Source organism: Sphaerodactylus townsendi, linkage group LG01 (assembly GCF_021028975.2).
Source record: "Sphaerodactylus townsendi isolate TG3544 linkage group LG01, MPM_Stown_v2.3, whole genome shotgun sequence".
NCBI classification, from domain to species: domain Eukaryota; kingdom Metazoa; phylum Chordata; class Lepidosauria; order Squamata; family Sphaerodactylidae; genus Sphaerodactylus; species Sphaerodactylus townsendi.
The window spans coordinates 27,652,123-27,679,332 of NC_059425.1; the positions used below are offsets into that span (position 1 = coordinate 27,652,123).

General features: G+C 47.2%; 2 protein-coding genes across 3 annotated transcripts; one reads left to right on the forward strand and one right to left on the reverse strand.

The window, feature by feature from the left end:
• Positions 1-377: 377 nt before the first annotated feature.
• GPN1 (GPN-loop GTPase 1) lies at positions 378-15,318 on the reverse strand. Its single transcript, XM_048515532.1, has 14 exons — positions 15,033-15,318; positions 14,132-14,225; positions 12,876-12,915; positions 11,601-11,667; positions 11,150-11,187; positions 9,583-9,661; positions 9,396-9,490; positions 8,754-8,799; positions 7,909-8,055; positions 6,593-6,675; positions 5,973-6,012; positions 4,255-4,348; positions 1,853-1,957; positions 378-941 (listed from the first exon to the last, which is right to left on the reverse strand). The coding sequence occupies exons 1-14, from the start codon at positions 15,117-15,119 to the stop codon at positions 856-858; spliced, it is 1,101 nt and encodes a 366-aa protein (XP_048371489.1). The 5' UTR covers positions 15,120-15,318; the 3' UTR covers positions 378-855.
• Positions 15,222-27,210, forward strand: ZNF512 (zinc finger protein 512). Of its 2 annotated transcripts, none has more exons than XM_048515519.1 (14): positions 15,222-15,342; positions 15,632-15,693; positions 16,581-16,786; positions 17,789-17,881; positions 18,491-18,574; positions 19,659-19,783; positions 20,574-20,660; positions 20,912-21,010; positions 21,508-21,675; positions 22,402-22,596; positions 23,084-23,185; positions 23,934-23,996; positions 24,216-24,314; positions 25,298-27,210. In XM_048515519.1, the coding sequence occupies exons 3-14, from the start codon at positions 16,744-16,746 to the stop codon at positions 25,568-25,570; spliced, it is 1,431 nt and encodes a 476-aa protein (XP_048371476.1). In that variant the 5' UTR covers positions 15,222-15,342; positions 15,632-15,693; positions 16,581-16,743; the 3' UTR covers positions 25,571-27,210. The 2 variants fall into 2 exon arrangements, with proteins under 2 accessions (XP_048371476.1, XP_048371466.1); XM_048515509.1 differs by having other exon boundaries at positions 15,269-15,422.

Below are 27,210 nucleotides of genomic sequence, written 5' to 3' on the forward strand. Positions count from 1 at the left end.
ACACGCAACAATTGGTGCAACAAAGCTGAAGTTGAAGTCGTGTATAAATGAGGCATGTTGGGATCTCTTTGCTTATCCTGCTTTTGATATACACCAAGAAAAGCCTTGAGAGACATGGGGTCAGGATGGCCCCCAGCTGATTTCCACACACTTTCAAGGCATCCATGAGGGCTAGAAACATGACCTTTCCACAAAGAAAGGAAGATTATCTGGATGCTGCTTTCTGCTCTCCACACAGAAAGGGCCCGGGCAGTGCCCCCTCCTGCCACTGGCTTTTTTGTGTGCCAGCCTGTGATTTGGGGCAGATGCTTCTGATGTGGCAGGAAGATGCAGGGCTGTTTACCCGGTTCAAAGAAGCAGGCAGCCGACTGCCAGTATTTAACAGGAAAATATACATTTTATAATGACAACTTACAAAAGACAAATAAAATCGCCATGCAGAAAACTGAAATCGCGTGGACCTGGGGGGGAAAAGGTACATTTCGCTCCTCAGTCACTGCTGAAACACTGGTTTGGGCTCTATCTACAGAACTGCCGGTGAACCTGCTGAATGGGGAGTTTTCGTCCGGCTGTTTTGTCCTTCCCCTCAAAAAAGAGTGAAAAACCGGCTGCCTGCATTTGTCCAAAAGAAGCCAAGGGCCGAGTAAGGAGAATCGTGCTGAACACCCAAGACTCCGGCTCAGCTTCTCCTCTAAAGAAAAGCATTTTGAACACAACCCTATGCAGCCGGCAGAAAAATTTCCACAAAGCCAACAGTGCCTGTTCTTCGGAGGAAGAAATCCAGTTGCAGCATCCAACTGCAGCATCTTCATGTTCTTGAATCCACACGTTCTGGCCTCCTCCTCCTCCTCCCCCCTAGTGGCTGCTTCTGGCTGAATAGCGCTGTTTGGCCTCCTGCAAGAAGGTCCTGAAGGATGGCTCTTCATGGCTTTCCTCTGTCTCTGAAACAAAAGGAAACAGAAACACTGAGCAGGTAGATCCTACTGACAACTTTAGGGCCAAGAACATCCTTGTAGAGAGCAGCAGGGAACAGAGAAGGAGGTGGAAAAACAGCCTTCCCTTCTGCCTCATCTCACTGACACCTAGTGGTAAGTAGGAGCAGGTCAAGGGAGAAGGGGCCACGCTCAAACCCACACCTACCTTCCACGGGAAGAACTGAATGTCAAGAGGACAGCACGCCTCCCACCCCAATAAGGAGGAACCCACTCCTGAGCATGACCCTATGTAAGAGTCACTAAGCAGCCAGTGGCTGTGCTGCCATCATCCGCAGACCATAATGCAACCTTGGCTCATTAAAACACAGCCCTTAAGTGCCTCCATTTTGTGAAACCAAAAATGGAGCCAGGAAGCATCATCAGGCAGAAGTCGGATTCTGCTGCTCCAGAAGCCATTTGGGACTGGCAGAGGCACAATCTGATTGCTGGGACAGCATCACGTGACTATGACTCAGCATTGTAGGAACGCTGTTATTAAAGAAGCTGCAAATATAACTGAGCCCTCCATTTTAGAATTCTGCTGTAAGCAACTGTGAGGCCACTCCACTGACAGTATCGAAAAGTAAGGCAAAAACAATTCTTTGTAGGTTTCAGAAACACCAAGATAGTGCAATGATCTATACACAGTGATAAACTATTCGTAACTGGCAGCCAATATATGTACCACCCTGCCATTCCATTCCCCCCTCTGCCTCTCTGGTCCAGCCAAAAGGAAAAGCACTCCACTGCAAGTAGCTCTGGAAATAAATGCAGTTGCCCAAAAACACCTAAGGGACAGCCACACTGGGTTTCTCCCACAGAGCCCTGCCAGAAGCCCTCAGCTACCAGATTTCCACATGTAGCACATTCTTCCTCACCCTGATGGTCTATGTCATCTGTATCACTCTCTGGGGCTTCATCCTCCACAGTTCCTCGTGTCAGGATCAACGCCGAAGGGCCCGATGTTGACTCATTTGTTGCCCCTGGAAGAAACAAGGAAGCAGTTGCTCACTTTGCCCCTGGCCCTACGGGGCTGACGGTTACTGACACCCCTGTCTTGCAGTGTGTCTCTTGCTTCTGGGACCAACAGCTTAAGCACAGCTGCTGCTGGCCCAGCACAGAAAAGACAGATGGACCTCTAGGGAACTCTCTAAGGAGACTGGATAGAAACTGCATGGGGGCTGGCCCTGTGGGTTTAGGAGGGGCTATATGCCTCTTTGATAGAGGGGGTAGTGCCAGGGCTTCTGAAAGAGTTGGTGGTCCGCCCCCTTTTGAACGGTTCCTCTTTGAACTCTATGGTGCTGTGCAATTATCACCCAGTGGCCAGCATCCCAAGGTACTGGAGCACTTCAACTGGAAGCTTCTGTGGAAGAAACTGATTTTCTGAACGCATGTCAATCTGGTTTCAGGTGAGGTTGCAGAATGAAAACAGCCTTGGTTGGCCTAGCAGTGGTGGCGAACCTTTGGCACTCCAGATGTTATGGACTACAATTCCCATCTGCCCCTGACAGCATGGCCAATTGGCCATGCTGGCAGGGGTTGATGGGAATTGTAGTCCATCATATCTGGAGTGCCAAAGGTTCGCCACCACGGGCCTAATGGATTACCTTTATCGGGAGATAGATGGGGGAATACTACCCTGTTGATTCTCCTTGATCTCTCAGTGGCTTTTGATACCATAGGTCAGGGGTGTCCAACTCTGACACTTCAGATGTTTGTGGACTACAATTCCCATCAGCCATGCCAGCAGGGGCTGATGGGAATTGTAGTTCATGAACATCTGAAGCACCAGAGTTGGACACCCCAGCCACAGACTATAGCATTTTGCTGGATCAGCTCTGGGGAATGGGGTTAGGGTGCATCGTGTTACAGTGGTTTCCTACCACCTTTGGGGTCAGTTCCAGAATATACCATGGGAGGACTCATGCTCGCAGTACTGGGAGCTGTGGGGTTGCCCAGGACTCAATCCTGTCCCCTACGTTGTTCAGCATGAAGCAGCTGGGTGAGGGATTTGGAGTCAAATGCCATCACTATGCAAACACCCAGCTCTATCTCTCCATTTCATCCAAGTCAGGAAAAGTGCTCCATGTGCTGGACCTATAGGGGTGTCCAACAAACTAAGACTGGATCCAAACAAGAAGGATGTTCTCTCCAAGAGATCATGGGGTACTCAGTTTTTGATGGAGTGGTATTGCCCTACAAGGACTGGGTGCTCCTGGATTCATCACTGTCTTTTGCGGTTCAGGAGGTGAACTGAAGGGCCTTCCAGCAGTTCCATCTGGTTTACCACCTTCACCCATTTTTGGACAAAGGGGACCTGGTCACAGTGTTACATGCTCTGGTAACCTCTCGATTGAACTGCTATAAGTAGGGCTTCCCTTAAAGCCAGTCTGAAATCTGGAACTGGTGAAGTATGTGACAGCTAGGATGTTAACCAGTACATCTGGCTGGACACACATTACACCAGTCCTTAAGGAACTGCACTGGTTTCCAATTTGCTCCTGGGCCCATTCAAGGTATTGATGTTAATGTACAAAGTCCTGAAGGGCTATGCCCTGCCTACTTGAAGGAGTGCCTGGACCTATATGTACCTGACTGGGTACTGAGGTTCCGAGGGAAGGCACCTCTGGTGGTACCTTCCCCTGCTAAAGTGTGGGGTGGGTGTTGAGGTGCCCATGAGAGCTTTCCATGAGCGCTCTGAAATAATCCCTCCTGGGAGAGTCACTGGGCACTTACCCTTTATAGGTTTAGGCAATTGGCAAAGACTTTTCTCTTCATCCAGGCATTTGGCTAGCATCTCTACAGCTGCTGGTCTGGGAGTCGGGGTGAGGGAAGCTGGGGTTAGGTTTTATGACAGAATCAGCTCCCTAAGGAGGTAGTGACCTCCCCCTCTCTGGCACTCTACAAGCAGCACCTGGACAACCACTTGTCAGGAATGTTAGGCAGATATCACATTGGCAGGGGGTTGGACTAGATCAGGGGTGTCCAATTCTGGTGCTTAAGATGTTCATGGACTACAACTCCCCTCAGCCCCTGCTGGCATGACCAATGAGTTGGACACCCCTGGACTAGATGATCTGTATGACCCCTCCCAACTCTATGATTGGAGTGCCCCCCCACATCGGCACTGCTCAGCTGGCCTTATCAGACGGAATGGAATTAGCCCATCACCTTCTGCCATCCCAAACAAACAACAACAACAACAGCAGCAGCAGCTCAGTTTGTCAAAGCAAGCCTGGGCAAAAATGCCTTCAGGTCTGTGACCTAAGCTGCTTCTTACCTGAGCCAGCTGGGCTGTTCTCCATAGGGACAGGGCCCATGTCTTGCTGCAAGCGGTCCAGCTGTTCACGCTGCCGCTGGCTCTCAGCTCTCTCCTGCAATTCACACAAGATCACTCCCATTAACACAACAGCCCAAGTCTACCTTCAGGTTACATGGAGGGTATCCAACGGCTGAAGTACAGTTACTACCTTACAATCTTACAGTTGGTAGTAAAAGCAGGGAAAAAATCTTAGAGAAGACATGTGTCAAGTACGGCTTCCACAGGGGACGACTTTCCAAATAAAAAAAGAGGGAGGGGATAGCGGTGCATAATGCTTTAACTTTGCAAGTCATTAAATCCGCACAAGAACAAATAAAGAGAATTGTGCCCAACAACACCTTGATGGGATTGAAATGCTTACAGCTGAACGTGCTTCACTGGATCATTTCTTTGTGGGCATTTCCTTTGAGCTAGGAATTCGTCCTGCAACTGAGCTAGTGGGCACACTGCAACTGCAGTCAGAACTCAGTCACGTAAAGGGCCTGCTCCTGCCTAAACATTCCCTCAGGAAAAGTTCCTAGGCAAAGGCTTGCTCGACCTCCATGATGGAATAGGTGGGCTGATCAAAGGCCAAAGGGATAGAGTGTCAGGTCTCGAGCCTTGAATCAGTAAACGGATTCTGGATTGTTGATCAGCAGCATTTATTGGAAAGGCAACGAAGCACCCAGCGCGCACGAAGCCAGTTCTGGCGAACCTGGCTTTTGCTATCCCCTTTATTCAGAAACAGTCCCCCCTCCCATTTTCCCAAAGAATCTGAGAGTTACTTGAGAGCAGTGGTGGGATCCAAAAATTTTAATAACAGGTTCCGATGGTGGGGGGATTCAAACAGTGGCGGCGCCGCACACGCGCACCTCCAGTCCCTATTGGGCAGGAAGGTTGCTTTAGTAACCCCTTCTCGGCACTCAGAAAAAAATTAGTAACCACTTCTAGAGAACTGGTTGGATCCCACCTCTGCTTGAGCGCCTAAGCTCCCCAAGGTCAGTGACAGATAGAGATAAAGCCACCTGGACTCCTACTCTTACCAAGAAATTGGAAACATCCTGGTTCCCATGAGAGCAGACAGTGTCAGGGATAAGCCTAGTTATCTACCAAGCGTGTGAAACCAGAGACAAAAGACCCAAGGAAAGAATGTCCCATTGCAGCGGTGGTAACATATAGCAGGCTAAGTACATATATTTGAAAGCAGTTACATTGACAGGAAAGCATCTCAATCACCCAGATACAATCACCGTCCATATTTTATGTAGCCATTACATGGGGTTAGGAATGCACCTCAATCACCTAGGTGCATCCCTGACATAGAGACACATGCCAACAATGAGAGGATGAATGGTCCTGGGAGGCAGAGGGAGAAAGTAAGCAGCAAGTCCAATTTTGGATGCCCAGGATTGGATCCTGTGGAGGATTTCCATTGATAGAAGGAGAGGTGTGTGTGTGTGTTTTTAACTAATACCAGCCTCTTGCTTTAGACCTGCAACCCGCCCCCACCCAACTCTGTTCCTGGATTTCTCTTCTCCCTCTCCCAATATCAAGTGATAGCCCAACTGGGCATTACCACCCAAAGACAAATTAAGAATAGCAAGCATACATCACCATGTGGCCAGGGAGAAAGAGGCTGGCACAGCTGGAGGCAGCAGACCACAGTCAACACAAGGGGTATGAAGCCAGGCACTTACCATTTTCTTCCTTAGGCGCTCATATTCTGGGCGATATTCCCTGGAGGGAGGGGAGACAGAAATGGCAGTCAGTGCTTTGTTGCCTAAACACTAAGATTTTCTGTAGATTTTTTTCCTCTATGAACCCATATCTATACAGCAATGTGCACAAAAGTTCATTGCACAGCCTATCAAAGGCCGACTATTCTGGTCACCTTCCTTAGTAGAAGGAGCACCAAGAGGCCACATTTAGGAAACTCAGCCAGAGACTTGGTTATGGCAACCATTTAGCCACTGACCTATAAGATTCAGCAATCTCCTACAGAACTGCTGAGTTGGAAACAGGGACTGGAAGTGTGGATCACCACCCAATAGTCAAGACAGTTTGGCCAGCCTTACGCTCAGTGCAGTCTATCTTGAAACTCAAGTACTCCCAAGTATACCGGAATTGCCACCTGTGCAGTACTCTGCCTCAGACTATCCTTTCGTCATAGAGGAAAATCTTACCATGACATGCCTCTGAAAATGCCAGCCATAGATGCAGGCAAAATGTTAGGGGCAAAAACTACCAGACCACAGCGACATAGCCCAGAAAATTCACAACAGCCGGTATCCTTGTTTTCTGAAGAAGTCCACCTCACCTTTCATATTCTTCAACTGCACTGGATACTTTTTCAAAAAATTCTTCCATCCCAGTCCCCTGAATAGCAGAAACACCAACCACCTATAAAAGAAATGTATTTATTTCTATGAGGGTTGATGCAGGGGTGAAAACTTGGAGCAGATTCCCTAAGCTCACTCTTGGAACTAAAGAGGTGCTTGTGAGTCGCACATTCTGCTGTGTTGCTAATGTGCTTGTAGCACACTAAGTGCTTCGTGTACAAATCAGCAGCAACCTTCCCCCCGACCCAGAAGATAACACAATAATTTCATTGACTGGATGAAGGATAGGTGCCGAAGCTCACCCAATATGGGGCCGATCTGAACTGAGGCTGCCCACTTTGAAGGCCAAGAGTCCTTCAAGATTTCACATAATCACCTAGTTCAAAGTCATTCTAAAGAACTACTATAACACAGTAAAGAAATGGTGGAATAGATTATTGTAACTTGCTCTACGCTGGCCTGCCCTAATCTGGAAGTTAAAACTTGTTTAGCATGCAGCCGCAAGGCTCCTAGTTGGGGCCTCCAGTAGGGACTATATTACATCTGTTCTCTTCCATCTGCACTGGCTGCCTATCGAGTACCAAGTTATCTTCAAGGTATTGGTTTTAACTTTTAAGGCCACGAGTGGTCTTGGATCCACATACCTCAGGGACCGTCTCTTTCCATACTGCCCTAACAGGTCCCTCTGCTCTTTGGAGGGTAACCTCCTGGAAATCCCTGGCCCGAAAACCATCCGGCTGGCCTCAACAAGGACCAGGGCCTTTTTGGCCCTGGCTACTGCCTGGTGGAATATGCTGCCAACTGAGATCAGGGCCCTGAAGGACATAAAATAGTTTCTGCAGGGCCTGTAAAACGGAGCTATTCCACCGGGCTTTCCCTAATGGTCAGCCGGGTTAACAGTTACGTCGGCTTCCCAGGGGCAGGAGAGGGGAGGGAATACTGAATTTTGTAAGTCGCCATCTGGATTTAGTTTTTAGCAGTGTTTTAATTTATGTAATAAGATTTTATTGTGCCTATTTTAAAAATGTTGTTGCCACCCTAAGCCCCTTGAGGGAAAGGCAGAATAAGAAATTTGAAAATAAAATAAATAAAATAAATTTGGAGGGGTGCGGTGGGGAATTTCCTTGAGAAGGCTGACAGTATTGCTTGTTATAAATTTCATGAACTTCTATTAGCATCTGTGTGTCAAATTCATGTACACATATTATTTGAAGCTCTTAACTTCAGTTTCAAGGTTTCCATGCGAAAGCAAGCAACCAAAAAGCCAGGAGGGGAAGGGCTATGCAGTACCCACCTTGAGCGAGCTATAGAACTCGTCCAACACCAGGCTCATGGAGCGGGTTAAATTGCTGGCATAGCTGGCTTCCTGGTTCAGAGCATCTTGGAAGACTTCAAAGTCCTGCATCCATTCCACGGCAAAGCTATGGTCGATGATGTCCGTCTGAGTCATGGGAAAAAACAAGAATGCCTGGTGGCTAAATGCACATCCTTGGCCTTGCTTAGAAATCTGCTGCTGCTCTAGGAGTGTAGGTACAACATTATGCTGAACTAGCACGACCTCAGCTACCAGGACCTGAACTGGGACTGGTGGAACCCCCACAACTGTCTGATCCTTTCAGGTTGGTCAAGGGCCAGTCGATGGGCAACTCCTCTCAGCTTCAGAGCAGGGAAGACAAATAACTGAAATATGTTAATTCCACCTTGCCTTGGGGCATGGTTGCTGTATAAGGAGACCTCAAAATGTTAAATGCCCTTCCCCTGCCAAAAGCATGTAAGTGAAAGGGGACAATCCAGAGCAGGCACAGAGCATTTGGAAAACTTTTCACTGAGTCGGTCCATTTTGTTGGGACAGGCTGAATGCAGAAGAGAGGGGAAAACAAACCCAGTTCACCAAATCAGAATCTGCCCAGTTCCCTTAACCACCACGTCATGCTGGAGACTGATCAGAACAGGGGTCTGCAACCTGTGGCTCTGCAGATGTTCAAGGACTACCATTCCCACCAGCCCCTGCCAGCATGGCCAATTGTCCATGAACATCTGGAGAGCCACAGGTTGCAGACCCCTGGATTAGAAGCAGGATTGGGGGGGAAACATTGTGGATCTGGAAAAATCATAGACTACTAAGACCATTTCACTCACCTTATTCATGGCAACGATAAACGGGAGCTTTGTTTTGTACAGGATGCTGAAAAGAACAGACATTGGTCAGGTAACTGGAGAAGACTCAGTCTCCCCTTCCAAGTAGGGATTTCCATCACAAACAAGCAAGGAAGGTTTTTTAAGACACACGATCACGGCCCAACAGGCAGAAGGCAGCTGAGAGAGATTGTTTCACTGCCTAGGCTCTGCCAGGGAACTGGGCCTGCTATGACCATCTCCAGGGGAGCCGGGCAGCACTGAGAAGACACCCTGGACAATTAAGAGAATCAGACTGGAGAGTCCGAGGTTAGATAGACCAGGAACCAATTATCAACCACTTTTATTTGAACAACAAATAAGAAGTGCTCTGATGCATCAGACGGGTTGTCCATCTAGTCCAGCATCCAGTTCCACCCAGTGTAATAGAGGCCAACTCCCTCCCTGTTAAAAAAACCTCTGTTTAGAAACCTCCAAAGAAAGAGAAAAATGCCTCATACCACCCAGGCCAATGCTGGATTGTCCACCACTCATCAAATATGATCACAGCACAACAGCTGCAGAGCCCAATAAATTTAGCAGCAGACAAATTGCTAAAGGAGGAACAGGCAACTTTTAGCACTCTAACTCAGACAGAGCTCTTACCTGCAAGCATACAGCATGTTGGACATGAAAGTCACAGGGTTGGTGCTGCGAGAGGTGTCCATCACATAAACCACCAAGGATGGGAAAGATGATGCCTAGATGGGGATTTCGTACAGGAAGTGAGGCAGATCTGCACATCCCCCCACAACCCCTCCCTTCTAATTAAAACTGCGTATCATATACTAACCAGGGCTTCGGTGATGATGGTACCTGAGGCTGACCAAGTGAATACCTCAATCTGCCCAGGTGTGTCAATCAGGACATACCTACAAGAAAAATAATTGGTTTTCCCACCCAATAATAATAAAAAAAACCACAAACACCAGGGGTGGGACACTGTACCAACATAGCTTCTACCTGTAGAAGAGGGGTCACATACCCTGTTTCTCGAAAATAAGCCCTAGCATGATTTTTGGGGATTTTTGGAGGATGCTTGAAATATAAGCCCTACTCCAAAAATGAGCCCTAGTTACAGATTCCCTGGCACAGCTGATCTGGTCATGTGTGGGGTGCAAAATCATGGGGAAAAAATAAGCCCAAAATCATGGGGAAAAAATAAGACATCCCCTGAAAATAAATTAATATAAGACCCTGTCTTATTTTCGGGGAAACAAGGTACCTACCTTTTAGTTATTGAAAGCTTCTTTTGAGTAATGAAAAATATCTGAAGCTACTTTCCCCCTCAGCTTGTTACCAAGTTTTATTATGTTATGGCAGGGGTCTGCAGCCTGTGGCTCTCCAGATGTTCATGAGCTATAATTTCCATCAGCCCTTGCCAGCATGGCCAATTGGGAATAGTAGTCCATGAACATCTGGAGAGTTGCAGGTTGCAGACCCGTGTTACAAAAACTGAACAGACTTTAAATGATGCTACCAACTTAGCAACACAGATAAATTCTATGAAATGAATGCTTTAAAAAAAAAAGCAAGTCTAGAGCAGATCTTTTTTAACTCTTCCTGGATCTTCTAGAGCAGGGGTAGGGAACCTGCGGCTCTCCAGATGTTCAGGAACTACAATTCCCATCAGCCCCTACCAGCATGGCCAATTGGCCATGCTGACAGAGGCTGATGGGAATTAGCATTCCTGAACATCCTGGAAGAAACATTCCTGTTCTAAATGAACCAAGATACTTCAAAGCAGACAAACTACATGGTGTAGAGAACTGAGAGAACTGCTGTAGAGAACTGAGAGAAACAATAATTTCCCTGTCTATTCCAGTCCAAAACTGACCTGAGAAAGAGAACAAGGCCAAATTGGAGATTTCTCGGGAATCTGCTTCAGCTGGAACATTTTGCTTTGCGAGGTTTGTGGTTGAGGACAGCAGCAGCACCCATCCAACTGGCCTTCCCTCCTTGTCCCTTTTCTTCTCTCTCACTCCCACCACCCCATGTTCCCTTCCCTTTTTTTCTTTCCCTCTATTTGCTTGAATGTGGTTTTTAAGGTATGGAGCTTAATTTTCATGGTGTCCCGTGAGGAATGAATGGCTGCGGAATATATTGTGGAATTGTATTGACTTATGGATGTTTTAATTAATGTTGTATGCCACAAGGAGCCCAACTGGGGAAGGGGAGCCTAATAAATAAATAAATAAACATCCCAACCTATGTCCCATCAGTAGGGTCAGACCCCAGGTGAGAAATGGAGGACACAAGTTCATCCATTTTAGGCAGCTCTGCTTAAGACAAAGCCATTCCCCGCTCTGCTCTAGTGTTCCTACCCACTAATCCCATGCCAGGGTCTCTTCTTTACTCACTGAGATGCACTCTGCCGCTTTTCAATAAATTTCATCACCTGGTTAGAAAGAGAAGAACCAATTAAAAGAGGCCTTGTCTTTATGCATAATCTTAGTTACTTAAATTTATTTCTTTGTCATTTCTCCACCAACTATGATCTAGAATGGTGGTTTGACACACAAACTTTTGATAAAATCAATAATAGCCAGAAAACATAATACAGTTGGAGTTTGGACAGCGATTGTTTTCCCAATGTCAGTGGTATGCAGTGCCAAACGTTTATTTCAGTCCACTCTGTACGTTTATCTGCTTAACATTTAACCCACCCTGAGTCTTAACAATTAACTGGCCTAGAACGTTAAGGACCCACCATTGGCTAATCATTAATCAGCCCAAATAGAATATCAAGCAACTACAAATCTACCCGCCACATAGTGATATCAGCATCCAAATAAAAAAACCTCTACATACCTGATCAAATCGTGTAGCAAAAAGATTGAGGGATGTCATGATGCCACCATTTGGACCCAACCCATATCTGTGCCTTGTTCAGAAAAACTCACTTCAAACATTTTGGGCCCAGAGCGTCTCCAAAAAAATTATCAGGCTTGGTTCAAACAAATTTCTTATGAGTGGCAGGAAGTTAAAGACTAACACAATCTAGCTGCTGTCTCTCTCTAAAGCAGGACTTCTTCACCAAAAAATATCCAGGTATCTAAGACTTAGATATCCAAACATCAATTTACAAACCCCACTTCTCAGTGCCACCATCCTAAGCTGTTTGCGGAAGAACTCAGGAGTTTTTCATGAATTGCCACACACAATTAAACAAAAGGATTTGCTGTTGAATTAGAACTCCCAGCTAAAAAGGGACTCTGAGCAACCTGACAAACCACAGACACGCCACACACACTTATCACATTTTTAAATGCTAGGCTGGATTTTTAATCACTATCTTTAACATTTTGTTTTACTTTTTAAAATTTTGTAAGCTTTCTTCCTGAAGAGATGGCATGCATTCTTTTCAAAATAAATAAGAAGCTAAACCATCTCAATCCACGGTGGTGTACAATCTATTATTTTTTATCATTTTTTATCATTTTTTATCATTTTATCATTTCAATAGCTTTTATGCTAACCAACTGTTGTAAGCCACCCTGAAACCATATGGGAACAGGCAGCCTATAAATTAAAAATAAATAGATATGATCCACCCAGCTCCCCTTCTTCAGCCAGGGAAAGCCCAGGCTGGCCCCAAGAATGGGCTGGAAGGCCAGAAACCCTCTTATTCAGGTACCCTAGCAATTAAGAAACTCGGGGCGGGGGGGGGAGGGAGGAGGAGAGAGATGCACAATTTGCCCCCAGTGATGCTCTGGCATCCTTTCCTCAGCACAGTTGCTAAAGGTTGCCAGGCACTGTACTAAACAGCTTGTCTACAAGGCTCCATCTTTGGATGGTATCCTGATAACAGTCAACACTCTACCTTTCAGCGGGATATTATCTAGGTACCAGCAGTGCCAAGTGTATGATCAGAAACTGCCAGGCAGACAAGCAGCCTCCCTTCCAACCACACCCACACCTAGGATAACCAGCAAAATCCTTAACCAAACTAATTTAGCCTACTGTAATCCCAAGCCCATTCCATCATGCCTAGTTGGATCTGCTCACAAGTCAACCCCCTCTCTGCCCAGATGATCATTGGTCGTTCTTGCAGTCCAACAAATTAGCCTGATGAGGCAAGGATATTGCTTCATGACTTCTTTGTACTTCACAGTATCTCGAATATCTAGACAAAACAGAAAAGCAAGTTACTGTGATCATCATCTAATCAGGCTGTTTTGGAAGCTAATGCAACCCTTGTTATAAACACCACACAACTGCTTGGCCCAGGAGTCCCAAGATAAGTTTTTGCTGACTTCTCTCACCACAAAAAAACCTTTCTTTGAGGCAGCATATCATTCCTTGGCTCCCTCTGCACACCTCAATGACAAAGCCACTCCCTTCTCCCCTGTTCACTTCTTTCCCCCATTCTTCCCACACTGCTTCCCTTTCAGTCTTGCAGCTGCACCACCTCCAAATACTGCCTGGAAAGCTTCACACCACCTCAACTGACAAAGAAATAGCTACATATTTATGCCCAAGCACAAATCCATTCTGAAGTCTCTCTCAATCGGCAATCTCTGTAAGTGTAATTCATGATCTTCATAAATTATCTGGTATGGACATATATCACGTCTGTCTCACACAGACCAACTCGAAAGCCTTGTTCTTGTTTGGGAGTTTCTCACTTTAAAGTTTTAGTTTTAGAGATTTCAGGTTACTAGGTTCAAGAATAATATGCTTCACATATTTGCTGCTATCAGTAGAAAGTAAAAACAGCTTGCTGTCATCCAGAGGGTGGCAGCTATTACAATAGGTGACAGGACAGCCAAGGCCACTGAAATTTATTCCCAGCTGGGTTTTTTTGCAAACTACCTTTTCAAACTACCAACCCACGCCCCCAAAAAGAATGCCTATAACAACAACATTCTTCTAGCCTTTCAATTATTCCTCATTTTGTAACACAGCAAGTTTCCATAGCAAAGTGAGGATTACAGCCCAAGTCTTCCATATCCTAATCGGACACTCTAATCCCTCACTATACCACACTGGCTCAGAATTCAGAAACACTTTATCTCATCTCTCTGATTTCAACTGTATTGCCTTAGTGGGACATCTAAATCTGTGGCTCCCATTCATAAACTGCACCAGGTCACTAACCCCAATCAGAACAAAAAGATATTAATAACGACTGTGGTGTCCCTTGTTTGATCCCATTATAGTTGCCCCATACATTATTTTTAATTATCTGTACCCAGCAAGTATAACAAAATTCTTCAACCCTCAGCAACTGAGTAAAATACCATGAACTGTGCCAGTCAGATGCACAATTCTGTCACATTTAACATCAGTATCAACAACACATCAATTTTCAACCTCATTTGATGGGAAATTAAACTCACCAATATTTGCAGGGAAAGGGAGCTCATGGACCGCAGGGTCCAGATTGATGACATACGGAGGGGAATTCTTGCTGTGCAGGTAAGCAGTGAGCCTCTGCGGGAAACCAAACATGCATCAGCAGGAGGAGAGGTTAGTCTTGCTAACAAAGCCTCATAACCCCAACCAAAAATCATCAAAGATCCTCACAGGATAGGGGTTTAGTCTTGTCACTCACTGACTTTCATATGTTGCCTTCCCTCAAATATTCCCTGACAGGTGAGAGAGCATTTACATGAAAAAGTGAAGTGAGGGCAAAAGAACATAAAATAATTTCTATGCCCTCATGTATACAGGAGAATGACCAGACGACTTCTTTTTTATGGGACTGTCTCCATTTATAAGCCTTCTCTTCTGAAATGTCAAAGTTCTGCTTCTGCCCAGTAATACTGACCGAGCTGTGCTTTTTTTTTCCTATTAAGAAACTTTCAGCAAACATTTGAATGGCAAGCTATCACTCAAGCTGCTGAGTTCTGGCCAAAGTTGTCTGGTGCCAGAGGCTCTTCCATTTTTCCTGCTCATAATGCCCTGATACTTAGCAGACTTGTTTCAGCATCCTTGCTTGGGAAACTGCGGGCACGGTGGTTGTTGAGCCTAAATGCCCCAGTATCTAGAGGACAGTTAGAGTTACCTGCAGTGCAAAGACCGACTGCTAAACCTAACTGGGCTGGTTGGATCTGGCATAAAGTTGATGAGTCATAAAAAAGTAGAGCGGGAAATAGCTTGAAAAGTTCCCTGCCGATAGTTCATTCAGGGACAGCCTGGACCAGCCCCTTCATCCACCCAGCCCAAAGCCACGGAAAAGAGGCGAACACAGCATCAGCTTCCCATCCCTCCTGGGCGCGCGAAGGCCCGACTGATCACCTGCACGAGCGCCGTCTTGCCGGAACCAGCCATGCCCAACACCAAGATACAGACCGGCGAACTAACACCAGCTGCCGCCGCAGCCATTTTGCCACGGTTTTCCCGTCGGCTTCCGGAAATGGAGACGTTCCATCCTTCCCGGGAGCATAGAGAGGAGAGCCCTTCGTTACGATTTCCATACGCCCTTACGGGAACTTCCGGTTTTAGAGTGGGCGGGGGAAGGCTCTCGCCATCGAGATGCTGAGAGAGAGAGGTCGACGTCAGAGAGAATCGAGGTCAACAGCCGCTTAGGTTTTGACCGGAAGTCTAGGTATTGGGTCACTCGCGTAGTGATGACGTCTTCAGAGGGCGCTGTCAAGCATGCGTAGCCAGGGGGGCGGCAGTACCTTGGTGAGAGGGGTTAACTAGATAACGGAGGCGAGGCTGTCACCCCCCCCCCCCCACAGCAGGAGAGGCTCTGCCCCGATGGCCTGGTGTGGGAACTTCCCAAGGGGGCTGGGTCTCGCTTTTCTGGCGCTGCCAAACGAGGAGGCTGCCTGAATAGCTGCCTCCCTCCGGCCCCCCATCATATTCCGCCTTCTGTTTGTCCCCTCCACTAGGGTCCCGGACCAGAGTCCCTCTGCAGACGACACAGAGGCAAGCGAGCGCCGGGCGCCCGAAGGTAAGCTTGGTTCAGAGTCTCTTCCCCGCTAGATTAACACCAAAACCTTGAACCTGACCCAGTATTCAATTGGTAGCTGGTGTAGCTGGCATAGTACATGGTGAACGTGAGATCTTAAAAGCATCCCTATAAGGATTCTTGCCATTGCATCCTGTACCAACTGAGTTTTTTGGAACAGTGTCAAGGGCGTAGAGTAAGTTATAGTCTAGTCTGTAGGTGACCATTGCATCAACCACAGTGGCTTGATCAGGAAAAGACAGTTAGGACACCAACTACTTAGCCTGACAGAGATGAAAAAATGCCACTCTGGCTATATTTGTGCCCTGGGTCTCCATAGAAAGGGATGTATCCCAAGTCACACCCTGGCTCTTGACTGTGGGTGTAGGAGTTAGTTCCACCATGTCCAATTTAAACAGCTGGTGTTCCAGTCCTGATTTTCCCTAACCCAGCCATAAGACCTCTGATGGACTGAATTTCAGTCGATTCTGCTTCAACTATTTCACCAGAGCCACCATACACCTGGCCAATATATCTATGACAGTGTCCAACCAGCCCTCCATCATCAGATATAGCTGGGTGTCATCCGCATATTAATGACAACCCAGCCAGAAATTCCAGACTAACTGGGTGAGTTACATATGGATGTTAATTAGCATTGGGAAGAGGATTCCCTCCCAAAGGACTCCATTCACCAGTGGCACCTTCACTATGACATCCTCTTCCATCAACTTAATCATGTGGTCCCAAGTTCTAATAGTGTGGGACAGGGAAAACATTCTCCCTGTCCACTTGTCAGGAAGTGTCCTTTTCAGGCTGTCAGGAGCCTTGGGATGCCCAACAGCCTGCTTGGACAGGGACAACATTCTGTAAATGCCTTCTTTTCTCAGGGCCAAGGAGTCAGAGGAGTTCAGCGCAGGCTTGCAGAGTTCTGAAAACAAATATGAGGAATCTTCCAATGATTCTTCTTCAGCCTCTTCCAAAGGACCGGGCAGTGAGAACCTAGAATCTGGGAGCAATGGAGCCATTCGCAAGCCAACCTACTGGCTGGAGATGAGGGGAATAAAGGCCGCCCTAAAGACTGTGGAGAAGAAAGGTATTGGAGGAGGGCTTCTTGTTATCAGAAAACCGTGCACTCCGCAAGTTGAAAAGATACTCCATTTATTTCAACAGTGCATCCAGTTAGAATTAGAGTGTAACTTGAACTTTCTTGTTTAAGATGCCAGACAGTTTTCATTTCTTGGGGACCTTTATTAAGTGTATAAGAACTTGAAAACATTCACTAGACTAGATGGAATGCATCAACCTTAATTTTCTTTTACAGTTTTAGATAAAAAAAAAGACTCTCATTATCTCCAGGTCTGTAGCTGCCATTCCCAACAGCATTTCAGGGATTTGGAAGACTTAACTGGGTTAAATATGAGATAACGTGCTTGAGTAATAACATTTACCTAGTAAGTTTATGATCAGTTCCTATTCTATGAAGTCTTCAGGAATCAGTCTGTTCTGTGGTCTAAGCTATTATCTTCTCTCATTCTCAGACCAGGACAGCAACATTTGGAGTTGAGGTATTTGCTTGGCCATGAAGAACAGTTAGATAATCTTGGGCCAGTTATTTTAACTCAGCCTTGCCGAACTTGTAAAATTGTGTGGATATAATAGTGAAGGGGAGAACCACACATGCTGCTCTGAGCGACTTTGACAATGTGCGGGTTTTATTAAAAAAGATCTTTCAAAGGAAGCAAGCACTGAATGTTTTTTTCTTTTGGGCTGGGTTACCTGAGAGGCCTTCCATTCATTAACTATTCCTGCCATTCTACACATTCATATACATCCTGAAGATGGGGGCAGGGGAGAGCGTGCTTTTTGCTTGTGTCTGCTGTATTCTGCGTATGGATGAGCATGTCTCTTAGTAGTATTGCCAGTACATAAGAGGACTATTGCCAACAAAGCCCTACGCTGCTTTTGGATGTTTACCTGCTTCCCATGAAGCAAGACCCCAGTAACCTTGCCATTGGGTGAAGATGCTGCTGGTCTCGGTGCGTGCATTTTCTTCTGCATTCTGGAATTCCATGGCCTCTTTCTCTTGTGGCTTCAGGTGGAGACCCTGTCTCCAAGGGAAAGCACAGGCTGGAACAAGATGGCAATGAAGAATGTGAGGAATTTTCTGGGAAGAAACGTAAAGGATCTGGTGAGCACACTAATTCTGGATTTTCTTCCCCGATTTGCCATATATCCTTTGCTTCCTTTCTGTGGGAAGAGGGACAGAAGATCCTGTGCTGGCAAGAGCTGCTCTTTTCACAGTTTCCTGCCTGTGCTTCTCTATTTGTATGGTATCTTGTGAGCTTCCTGGGTTGGGAGGAATCAAGGCTCAGTGGTGGAGCACCTGCTTAGCATGCAAAACATCCCAGGTTCATTCCCTGGCATCTCCAGTTAAGAATCAGGTTGCAAGTGATATGAAAGATCCCGGAGAACTGCTGCCAGCCTGAGTAGACAATGCTGACTTTCATCGACCAGTGGCCCATTTTTATTTGATTATTTATTAAAATGCATAGCACGCCTTTCCTCGTGGTTCAGTATAAGGCAATTTCATTTACAGGCGGGTATTTGCACATGTTCACCGTGTGCAAAACTACATTTCTTTGGAGGTTAATCCCACACGGGGTGGATCTTTTTGTATTTTTCTGGGCTTTGGACACTCCCTGTGGTTGGTCAAAGAATTGGGGTGGGGTGCTTTGGCCATATGGAGAAGGTCCTGGTATCCATGCCAAGCTCTCACAACTGCTTCTGTCTGTGCCAGGAAAACAGGAGCAAGCGAGGAAACAGCCTCATCTCAAACCCAAAAGCCGATGTGTTAAAAAAGACCCACCAACATACGCAGCAGGTAAAGCACAGGGGACTGGTTGCTGTACAACCCCGTGGTTGGAGATGCAATATTAAGCTTTGGTCCTTGGTGATGTTCTCCAGGCTTCACTGGGACTAAAGGAACAGCCATGCCTCTGGTCTCCTTTGTGGGCACAGCTCCAGAAGGTTCATAGGTGATTGCAGAGGAACCCCCTCGAGTGTGTAACTATGGGAGCTAGCATAGTGCAGTGACTACGAGAACGAGATGTGATCTGGCAGGTTTCTAGCCTGAACTGCACCTCTGCCATGAACTTAAGCAAGCCATTCTCTCCTGGCCTCAATCATCTTTCCATCATATTGGTATAGTAATACTGGCCTGAGGAGCCCCATGGCGCAGAGTGGGGAGCTGCCGTACTGCAGTCAAAGCTGTGCTCACAACTGAAGTTCAATCCTGACGGAAGTTGGTTTCAGGTAACCCGCTCAAGGTTGACTCCATCCTTCCGAGGTCGGTAAAATGAGTACCCAGCTTGCTGGTGGTGAAGTGCAGACAACTGGGGAAAGCTATGGCAAACCTATAAACGTAGCCTGCCTAGTCAACGTGATGTGACATCACCCTTAGGTCAGTAATGACCCAGTCCTTGCACAGGGTCTACTTTTACATAATACCGTCTAAGGCAGGGGTGTCCAACTCTGGCACCCCAGATGTTCATGGACTACAATTCCCATCAGTCCCTACCAGCATGCCCAATTGACCATGCTGGCAGGGACTGATGGGAATTGTAGTCCATGAACATCTGGGGTGCCAGAGTTGGACACCTCTGGTCTAAGGACAGCATGTGAAGTACTTGGAACTCTGAACACACTATCAAATGGGAATTAGTATTGTTGTTATTAGTACATGAAGGTGGAGACCTCAGCTGCATCTGGAGCCAATCTTATTTTGTAGTATCTCACAAGGAGAACTCTAGTTAGAGAATGTATACATAGTTAAAGCTCCTTGTTAGAACACCCATATCCCCCTGATTGTGATGTAGAGCATCCCATGTTCCTCTCTTAAAAAGGAGAGTTTGTGTGGATCCTCTCCAGGGTACCCTGAAAAACTGGAATCTCCCGTTTTCTGGCAGGCACTCCAGAGGAACGGTGGCAGTTGGAGATTCTGGATAAGGGCCGTGTCACTTGCCCGACCTGCAGATGTGTAGTGAGGAAGACAGTTGAAGGACTGAAAAAGCACATGACCAACTGCCATAAGGTGAGTCAATGGAAAGCCCGCTTCCTCCAGTCCAGACCATATTCTCCTAACCCATAGGTGTCAAACTTGCAGCCCTCCAGATGTTATGGAGTACAGTTCCCATCATCCTCTGCCAGCATCATGCTGGCAGGGGATTATAGAACTATGTGGTCCACTAACATCCTGGAGAACAACCCGAGTTTGGACACCTAAGTGCTCTCAACAGGGGTCAGGGAGACACACTGCGGCTCTCCAGATGTTCCAGGAACTACAGTTTCCCATCAGCCTTCTGTCCAGCATGGCCCAATGTCAGCCCATGCTGGTAGGAAACTGATGGGAATTGTAGTTCCTGAACATCTGGAGAGCCGCAGGTTCCCTACCCCTGCCCTAACCCAAGGCAGGAAAGCTGAGCTTCTGCAGCGGGGCAGTTGCAGCTGAGTTTTTATAGCCCCAGGAGATTGTTTCATCTCATCCTACAGGAGTGAGAAACTGTTGATGCCAGGTTGTTTATACAGAATGTACAAAAGAACACAGGCTTTCTCCTTCAAATTCTGGCATAGTTTGGGCACAGGGCTTTCTACACAATATTTCCAGCTCTCTCTGTTCCTTATTGTGGAATAAAGAAAGGCAGTTTGTAAAATGTTTCTTCTGTGGGTGGGTGGAGGACAGACAAGAGATTGAAAGAAAAAGGAAAGGCCCAGTTACTTGGGGATCTTCACAACTTGAATTCAGAGAAAAAATTAGTAATAAGATCTGATTCAAGCACTTCCTGCAGGCTGGGTCATATGCTAATGTGTTGTATCATTCCCAGGAGGACTTCACATGTCACCACTGTGGGAAGCAGCTGCGGTCTGTTGCAGGAATGAAGTACCACATAATGGCAGACCACAATAGCCTGGTAAGATAGATGTTACACATCAACCAACAGCCTCGCTTCATTGCAGGTTGCAAAAACTGAAGCAATTAGTGCTGTAAACCAAATACATTCGCAGCCATCTTTTAGTCTGTCATAATGAGGACCCCAAGTTTCTGCTCTAAGAATAAGTCCTCCTGAGTAAGTTCTCCTTCAGGTGTGGTACTATAATCCGGAGACATTCCCTAGAGACAATAGCCCAGTGTCACCCTTTTCCTTCCCTGCTTTACACACAGCCCGTGGTAAAGGCAGGGGACCAGCTGGATGAACAGAGCGAGAGAGATCGCCTGCGGACAGTGCTCAAGCAAATGGGGAAGCTGAAGTGCAAGAAAGAGGTGAGTGGAAGCTTACACCTGGGCCTGCATTTGGATCCTGTTGCTGGCTCTGGGTTACCTGGGTGGAGATGTGCATTTGTGATGAGGAAAAGACTCTCAGCATCACTCTGGCTAGACTAGCAGGGGTCTGCAACCTGTGGCTCTCCAGATGTTCATAGACTACAATTATGCTGGCAGGGGCTGATGGGAATTGTAGTGTATGAGCATCTGGAGAGCCACAGGTTGGAGACCCCAGGGCTAGAGGAATTCTTTCTCTGTTTGATTTGGAGAGGGAGGAGCATTTGGCTCTCACCATTGAGGTTCCTTCCCAGACCTGCACCATGAAGGCCACCAGAGTGCAGGATGGCTTCCTCGCTGTAACAAACAGAGTCTTTACACTCGCTTTCCCTGACTGATGACCAGTTTCAGAGGGGCAGGAATTGCAAGGACTCTTTCTGCCGTCTGAACCCAATAGCTCTCTGAACGGTGGTTCCGTGCGCTTTTGTCTGCCTCCCCAGGGCTGCACAGGCAGCTTCAGCAGCGTCATGGGCTACCTCTACCATGCCCAGAAGTGTGGGAAGGCAGCTGCCGAGCTGGAGAAGCTGACTCTCAAGTGCCACCATTGCGGCAAGGGTTACAAATCGAAGGCGGGCCTCGTTTACCACTTGAAGTCTGAACACGGACCGGTGAGTCACTACAGTGATCAAGGGCACTGGCTAGGAAACATGCGTACACGTGAGCATTCTTCCCTTTGTCTGCTCTTCCCTGTTTCAAAAAGGCAGGTCTTCTGTGGGGAGTGTCTGTTACCCCTGGCAGGGTTGCAGAGCTTGCAGAATTAGGAAGGAGGGAAGGTGCAAAGCTCAGCTATGCCACCAGAGTAGAATGCTTCTGTCGGGTTTATGTCTGCTCAGGATGTTTCATCAAAAGAGCTTCAATCAGATGGAAGGGAAGGCAGGAAAGGATGCTTCTGTCCCCTGCTTCCTTAGTGAGGTTGGCCTGAGAGGGCTGCTGCTTCCCCTGAGAGGGCTGCTGCCAGTGTGGTGTAGTGGTTAAGAGCAGGTGGAGTCTAATCTGGAGAACAGGGTTTGATTCCCCACTCCTCCACCTGAGTGGCAGAGGCTTATCTGGTGAACCAGATGTGTTTCCGCACTCCTGCATTCCTGCTGGATGACCCTGGCTAGTCACAGTTCTTTGGAACTCTCTCAGCCCCACCTACCTGACAAGGTGTCTGTTGTGGGGAGAGGAAGGGAAAGGAGCTTGTAAGCCACCCTGAGTCTCCTTACAGGCGAGAAAGCTGGGATATAAATCCAAACTCCTTCTCTTCCTCCTCCTCCTCCTCTTCTTCTTCGGATTATCATGGCACAGGTAGGCAGAATGGTGACTGCACAGTCTTTCTTGGTCCTTCTTGCCAGGTGACTTTTCTCCATGAAGAAGCGAGGCCTGCTCACCAGAAGGATGCTGACACTGAACCACATGGAGGAGGCAGGGTACAAAGGAAATCTGCCAAGGTGGCTGCCTATTACTTGCATGAGCTGGCCAATGAGGAGCTGGCCAAGGAGTGGCCAAAGAGGAAAGTCCTGCAGGATCTTGTTCCTGATGACCGGAAGGTGCAAGAAGGGATTGAGTGGCATTCTCTGGGCATAGCCAAGTGGCAGGGCTGATGGGAATTGTAGTCCATGAACATCTGGAGGTCCACAGTTGGCAGACCCCTGCTCTAGATTCTAGACTTCCGCTTCTGCTGGGAAGTCGTATCTAGGCTGCAGGTTGACTTTTAGGGCCATTTGCAGGCTTGGGTATGTTAGTTTTTTTCCATTGTGAAATCTTAATGGGCTTCATTAGGACTGAGTTTCTTGGCATTCTGAGGGGGTTGTTGGATTTGGCTGTGTCTCCATGATCACGGCTCCCTTAACTGGGCAGGGAACATCTCTGGCAACAACAGATCATTATGACCAAGGGAGGAGGCTCTTTACAGACAGACAGTGTAACCATGTTAGATGGAGGCTGCCTGCATAGACTGGTATTTGCAGGTGTCTCCAGGACTTTCCAGTTGCTGCTGTTCACTCTTCCTTCTGGATCTACTCTCTCTGGTTTCAGCTGAAGTACACTCGGCCAGGGCTGCCTGCTGTTAGCCAAGAGGTTCTGTGCAAGTGGAAAACAGAGATAAAGATGTACCGACGGATCCACTGCCCCAACCAGGTAACAATGGAAGACCTTGCTTGGTTTAGGGAGCACACAGTGGAACTGTCCACTTTCTGATGTTAGCTGGCTTGCTGGGATGTTTAGTCTGCTGAGAGCAGCAGTGGCGTAGTGGTTAAGAGCAGGTGAACTCTAATCTGGAGAACTGGGTTTGATTCCCCGCTCTGCCACTTGAGCTGTGGAGGTTTATCTGGGGAACTAGATTAGCCTGTAGACTCCAGCACATGCCAGCTGAGTGAGCTTGGGCTAGTCACCGCTCTTCAGAGCTCTCTCAGCCCCACCCACCTCACAGGGTGTTTGTTTGGGAAGGGGGGGGAAAGGAGATTATAAGCCCCTTTGAGTCTCCTTACAGGAGAGAAGGGGGGTATAAATCCAAAATTGTTCTCTCTCTACAGCCAGGGCTACCTATTCCCTTTCTAGTGACACTATAGCTGTCATTTTCTTACTGCCATGTTGTAAGAGAAGGAGGGGGTTAGGGTTGAAACCCCTAAAGTGACAGGCAGGGGCTGCCAATGGATCTTCCTTCAAGTTCCATTTCCAGCTCAAATTTTCTGAAATAGGAACTCTGTAGTTTCCAGCTTCAATTAGTGCAGCTGCTGGCCAAGATCTTCAGCCTTTTTATAGCTTCTAGCAATTCGGCAACCCTCCTTACTTGCAGCCATTGGCCCACAGACCTGTTGGCTTTCGGCCTTGAGCCATGCTGGAGTGGTGACTGATTCCCTTTTGCCTTTTTCTAATTCTGCTCTAGGGTTGTGAGTGTGTCTACAGCAGCATCTCAGGACTGAAAGCCCACCTGGGGAATTGTACTCTGGTAGGTGTACCAGTTCTTCCTTTAAGGTTGGGTGTAGTTCAGCATGCTGTGTGTTGGGGAATGGGTCTTCTGCCTTGGCCTCCTCACCTCCCACCATAGACAGAGCCAATGACCTAACTTGAGAAGCAATCCGGAAAGTGCTGGCTGCCGCCTCTTGTCTCAGTTTAGGTTTGCTGCTAGGAAAGTTACAAAAATTATTTCTTTCCCCTCCAACTGTAGGGTGAATTTGAGGCTGGAAAATACAAGTGTCTGCTGTGTGAAAAGGAGTTTGTGTCTGAGAGTGGAGTCAAATACCACATTAACACGGTGCATTCCGAGGTGAGAAATATGGTGTACTGGAGTGAACCTTTCCCCCAATCCTTGTTCACACATCCTTCCTACTTTGGGAAGAAATGTGAGGCCACCATGTGCCAAGTCTGGCCTTAGGTCAGTTAGTTAGACTATCAGTTCTGAAATTTATAATAAAGTGTCACAGTGCAATTAGAAACAATAATAACCTATCTAAAGTATTCAAATTACAATAGAACTCAAAACACAGGAAGAAAAGCACATCTCAGTTTAAGACAACTTCTCTTAATATTCAAATCTCATTATGAACAAGACGTTGAGAATCAGGTATAATTAGTCCAAAAGTAAACAAGAGTTGTTTATAATAAGATTTGAATATTAAGAGAAGTTGTCTTGAACAGAGATGTGCTTTTCTTCATGTGTTTTGAGTTCTATTGTAATTTGAATAGTTTAGCTAGTAGGCTATTGTTGTTTTTAATTGCACAGTGACACTTTATTATAAATTTCATAACTATTTAATTGGTTGTCTTTTTGTATGCAGCAGGGGGGTGAATTGTATTTGTATTTGTATTTCGTTGTACTGCCACTACCTGGCTTGGTGTTACCTTCACTAACCTGCAGCTCTCCAGATGTTCATGGACTACAATTCCCATCTGCCCCTGGCAGAGGCTGATGGGATTTGTAGTCCATGAACACCTGGAGAGCCGCAGGTTGCAGACCCCTGACTTAGATTATTAGTTCTAACTGCCATGGGCTATACAGGGTCTCAGCAGCCAGGCATTTTCCCCATTCCTTGCTGCATGAGATTCTTTTTAAATGGAGCTGCCAAGGAAGAGGTAGGTGTTTCTGTTTTCAACTAATATCCTCCCCTCCCCAACAGAGGGCTTGGCTCCAGTTGAGTAGATAATGGCCGCTCACTAAGAACAGCTGCGAATCAAATGTGTTTGCTCTGCTCGCCCCCCTTCCACACCCTCACACAAAACGCTGTCCTGTGTTGTGTGTCCTCCTCTCAGGACTGGTTCGACGTTAACACCAACACCACCAAGAGCTTCGAGAAGTTGATGAAGCTGCAGCAGAAAGGAACGGAGCAGAAGAGGCAGCGCAAGAAGAATCTCACAAGCCGCAGCTGCAAGAGGCGGCCGAAGACTAAGAAGTCCCCCAGGGCAGGCGCAGAGCAGAGTCAGCAGAGAGGGAGGACAGGCCGCTCTCACCTTGCAGGCAGTGAAAGCAGTGAAGAGGATGATGCCCACCCTGTAAAACCAGGACACAAAAAGGGGAGGAAATAAGGTCCGGCAGCAACCCTCGAGAGGAAGTGACAGAGCCGGCCGCTTCCCGGAAGCCTGGCACTGGGGCCCAGTGGAGAGGCCAGGGCATCAAAAAGAGAAGCCAGCAAGTGATTCTGTGTTGCCTGCTCCCCAGATCACGTTCGGCTTCATTAGTTGTCTCAGAGACTCATGCTGCAATCCTCCGGACAGTTAGATAGGTATGAGCCCCATTGAAGTCTGTGGGATTCACTTCTAAGCCAACATGCACAGCATTTATTTTTTCCTCTCCTCCCCCAAAGTACTCTGGCTACTGGTTGACTTTGTTGGCTCCTTGAATGACAAGCGCGGTCATAAGGGAGAGTACTTCCTTCCGTGGCTTCTCTGCAACTGTGAAGCCCTTCAGCTGTTGACTTGTTAATTGGATAAAATGCTTCTTTTTCTAATACTGGATCACAGGGATGGGGGTGGGCATGGAAAGATGAGGGGTATTGGCAGGGCTTCAGTTTGGATTTGGTTCGCATGGAGTAGGGGAGGACCAGAGGGTGCAAAGCAGTGGTGGGATTCAGCCAATTTGGCCCGGTTCAAGTGAACTGGTTGTTAAAAGCCCTGTCGTTTCCCCTCCTCGCGGGGAGCGACAGGGCTTTTAGCGCCTTGGAGCCCAGTGTGGGGAGGAGGCTTGCAGAGCCGGGAAACGCTGGTGGGGGGGAATGGACCAGAGGGCTGCTGCCTCCCTCCTCAACCACTGGCTACTGCTGCTGCCCTCATAACAGGAACCGGTTGTTAAATTATTTGAATCCCACCACTGGTGCAAAGAGATACAGGGGCAGGGAAACCATGTTCTCTTTCAATGGCCACTAGCCATGTGATTAGTAAAGGAAATCTTCATATTCAGTGGTAATAAACCTCTGATAACCCTCTGAGCACAGTGTATCAGAGAAGACCTTAGCCTCTGTGTGCTCTCTGGTGGCCTTCCAAAGCAACTAATTGGCTGCTGTGCAAAACAGTATGCTGGTCTAGATGGACCACTGGTCTAATCTTCTGTTCTTGTGCCCGTGGTTTCTCAAACCCAGGCTGCATGAATAGCAGAGGGGATGGACAACTGCTTTGCATTCTGGACCATATTGTACAGGACGGAGCAGCAAAAAAGATAGGAGTAATTCCACCTTCACAGGCAACAAATAGTTCCCCATCTATGTTGTTTCTTGTTGGTCTTGGGGGTAAAACTCTCCCTTCATCTTTGCCATCCTATAACTCAAGTACCCAGTGAGGCTGCTTTTCCAAAACTACAGTGTAAGTCTTATCTGGACTGTTCAGCATGTCTTTGGTTGTACAGTGGAGAATTAATGACCTTTATTGCTACAGACTTGGTACACGGGCAGGAGAGTGGTGGCAATGAAATTTGCAAAAGCTGACCTAGCAGTGGCTGTCGTACCTGTCAGCTGACAGGTCCTTGTTCAGAGGCAGGGAATAGCACTGTCTTATCATCCTGCCATTATGAGCTTTCGGAGGGGCATCTGGGGGTGTGCTGCCCAGGAGTAGTTTCTTGTTTGTTAAGACCGTAGCACTCCCAGTCATAACCACATCAATATGAAACACATTCTAAGTATACAATTTTAGATTGTACCTTTTTGACAAATCAATAAAAGATTTGCAGAACAGTA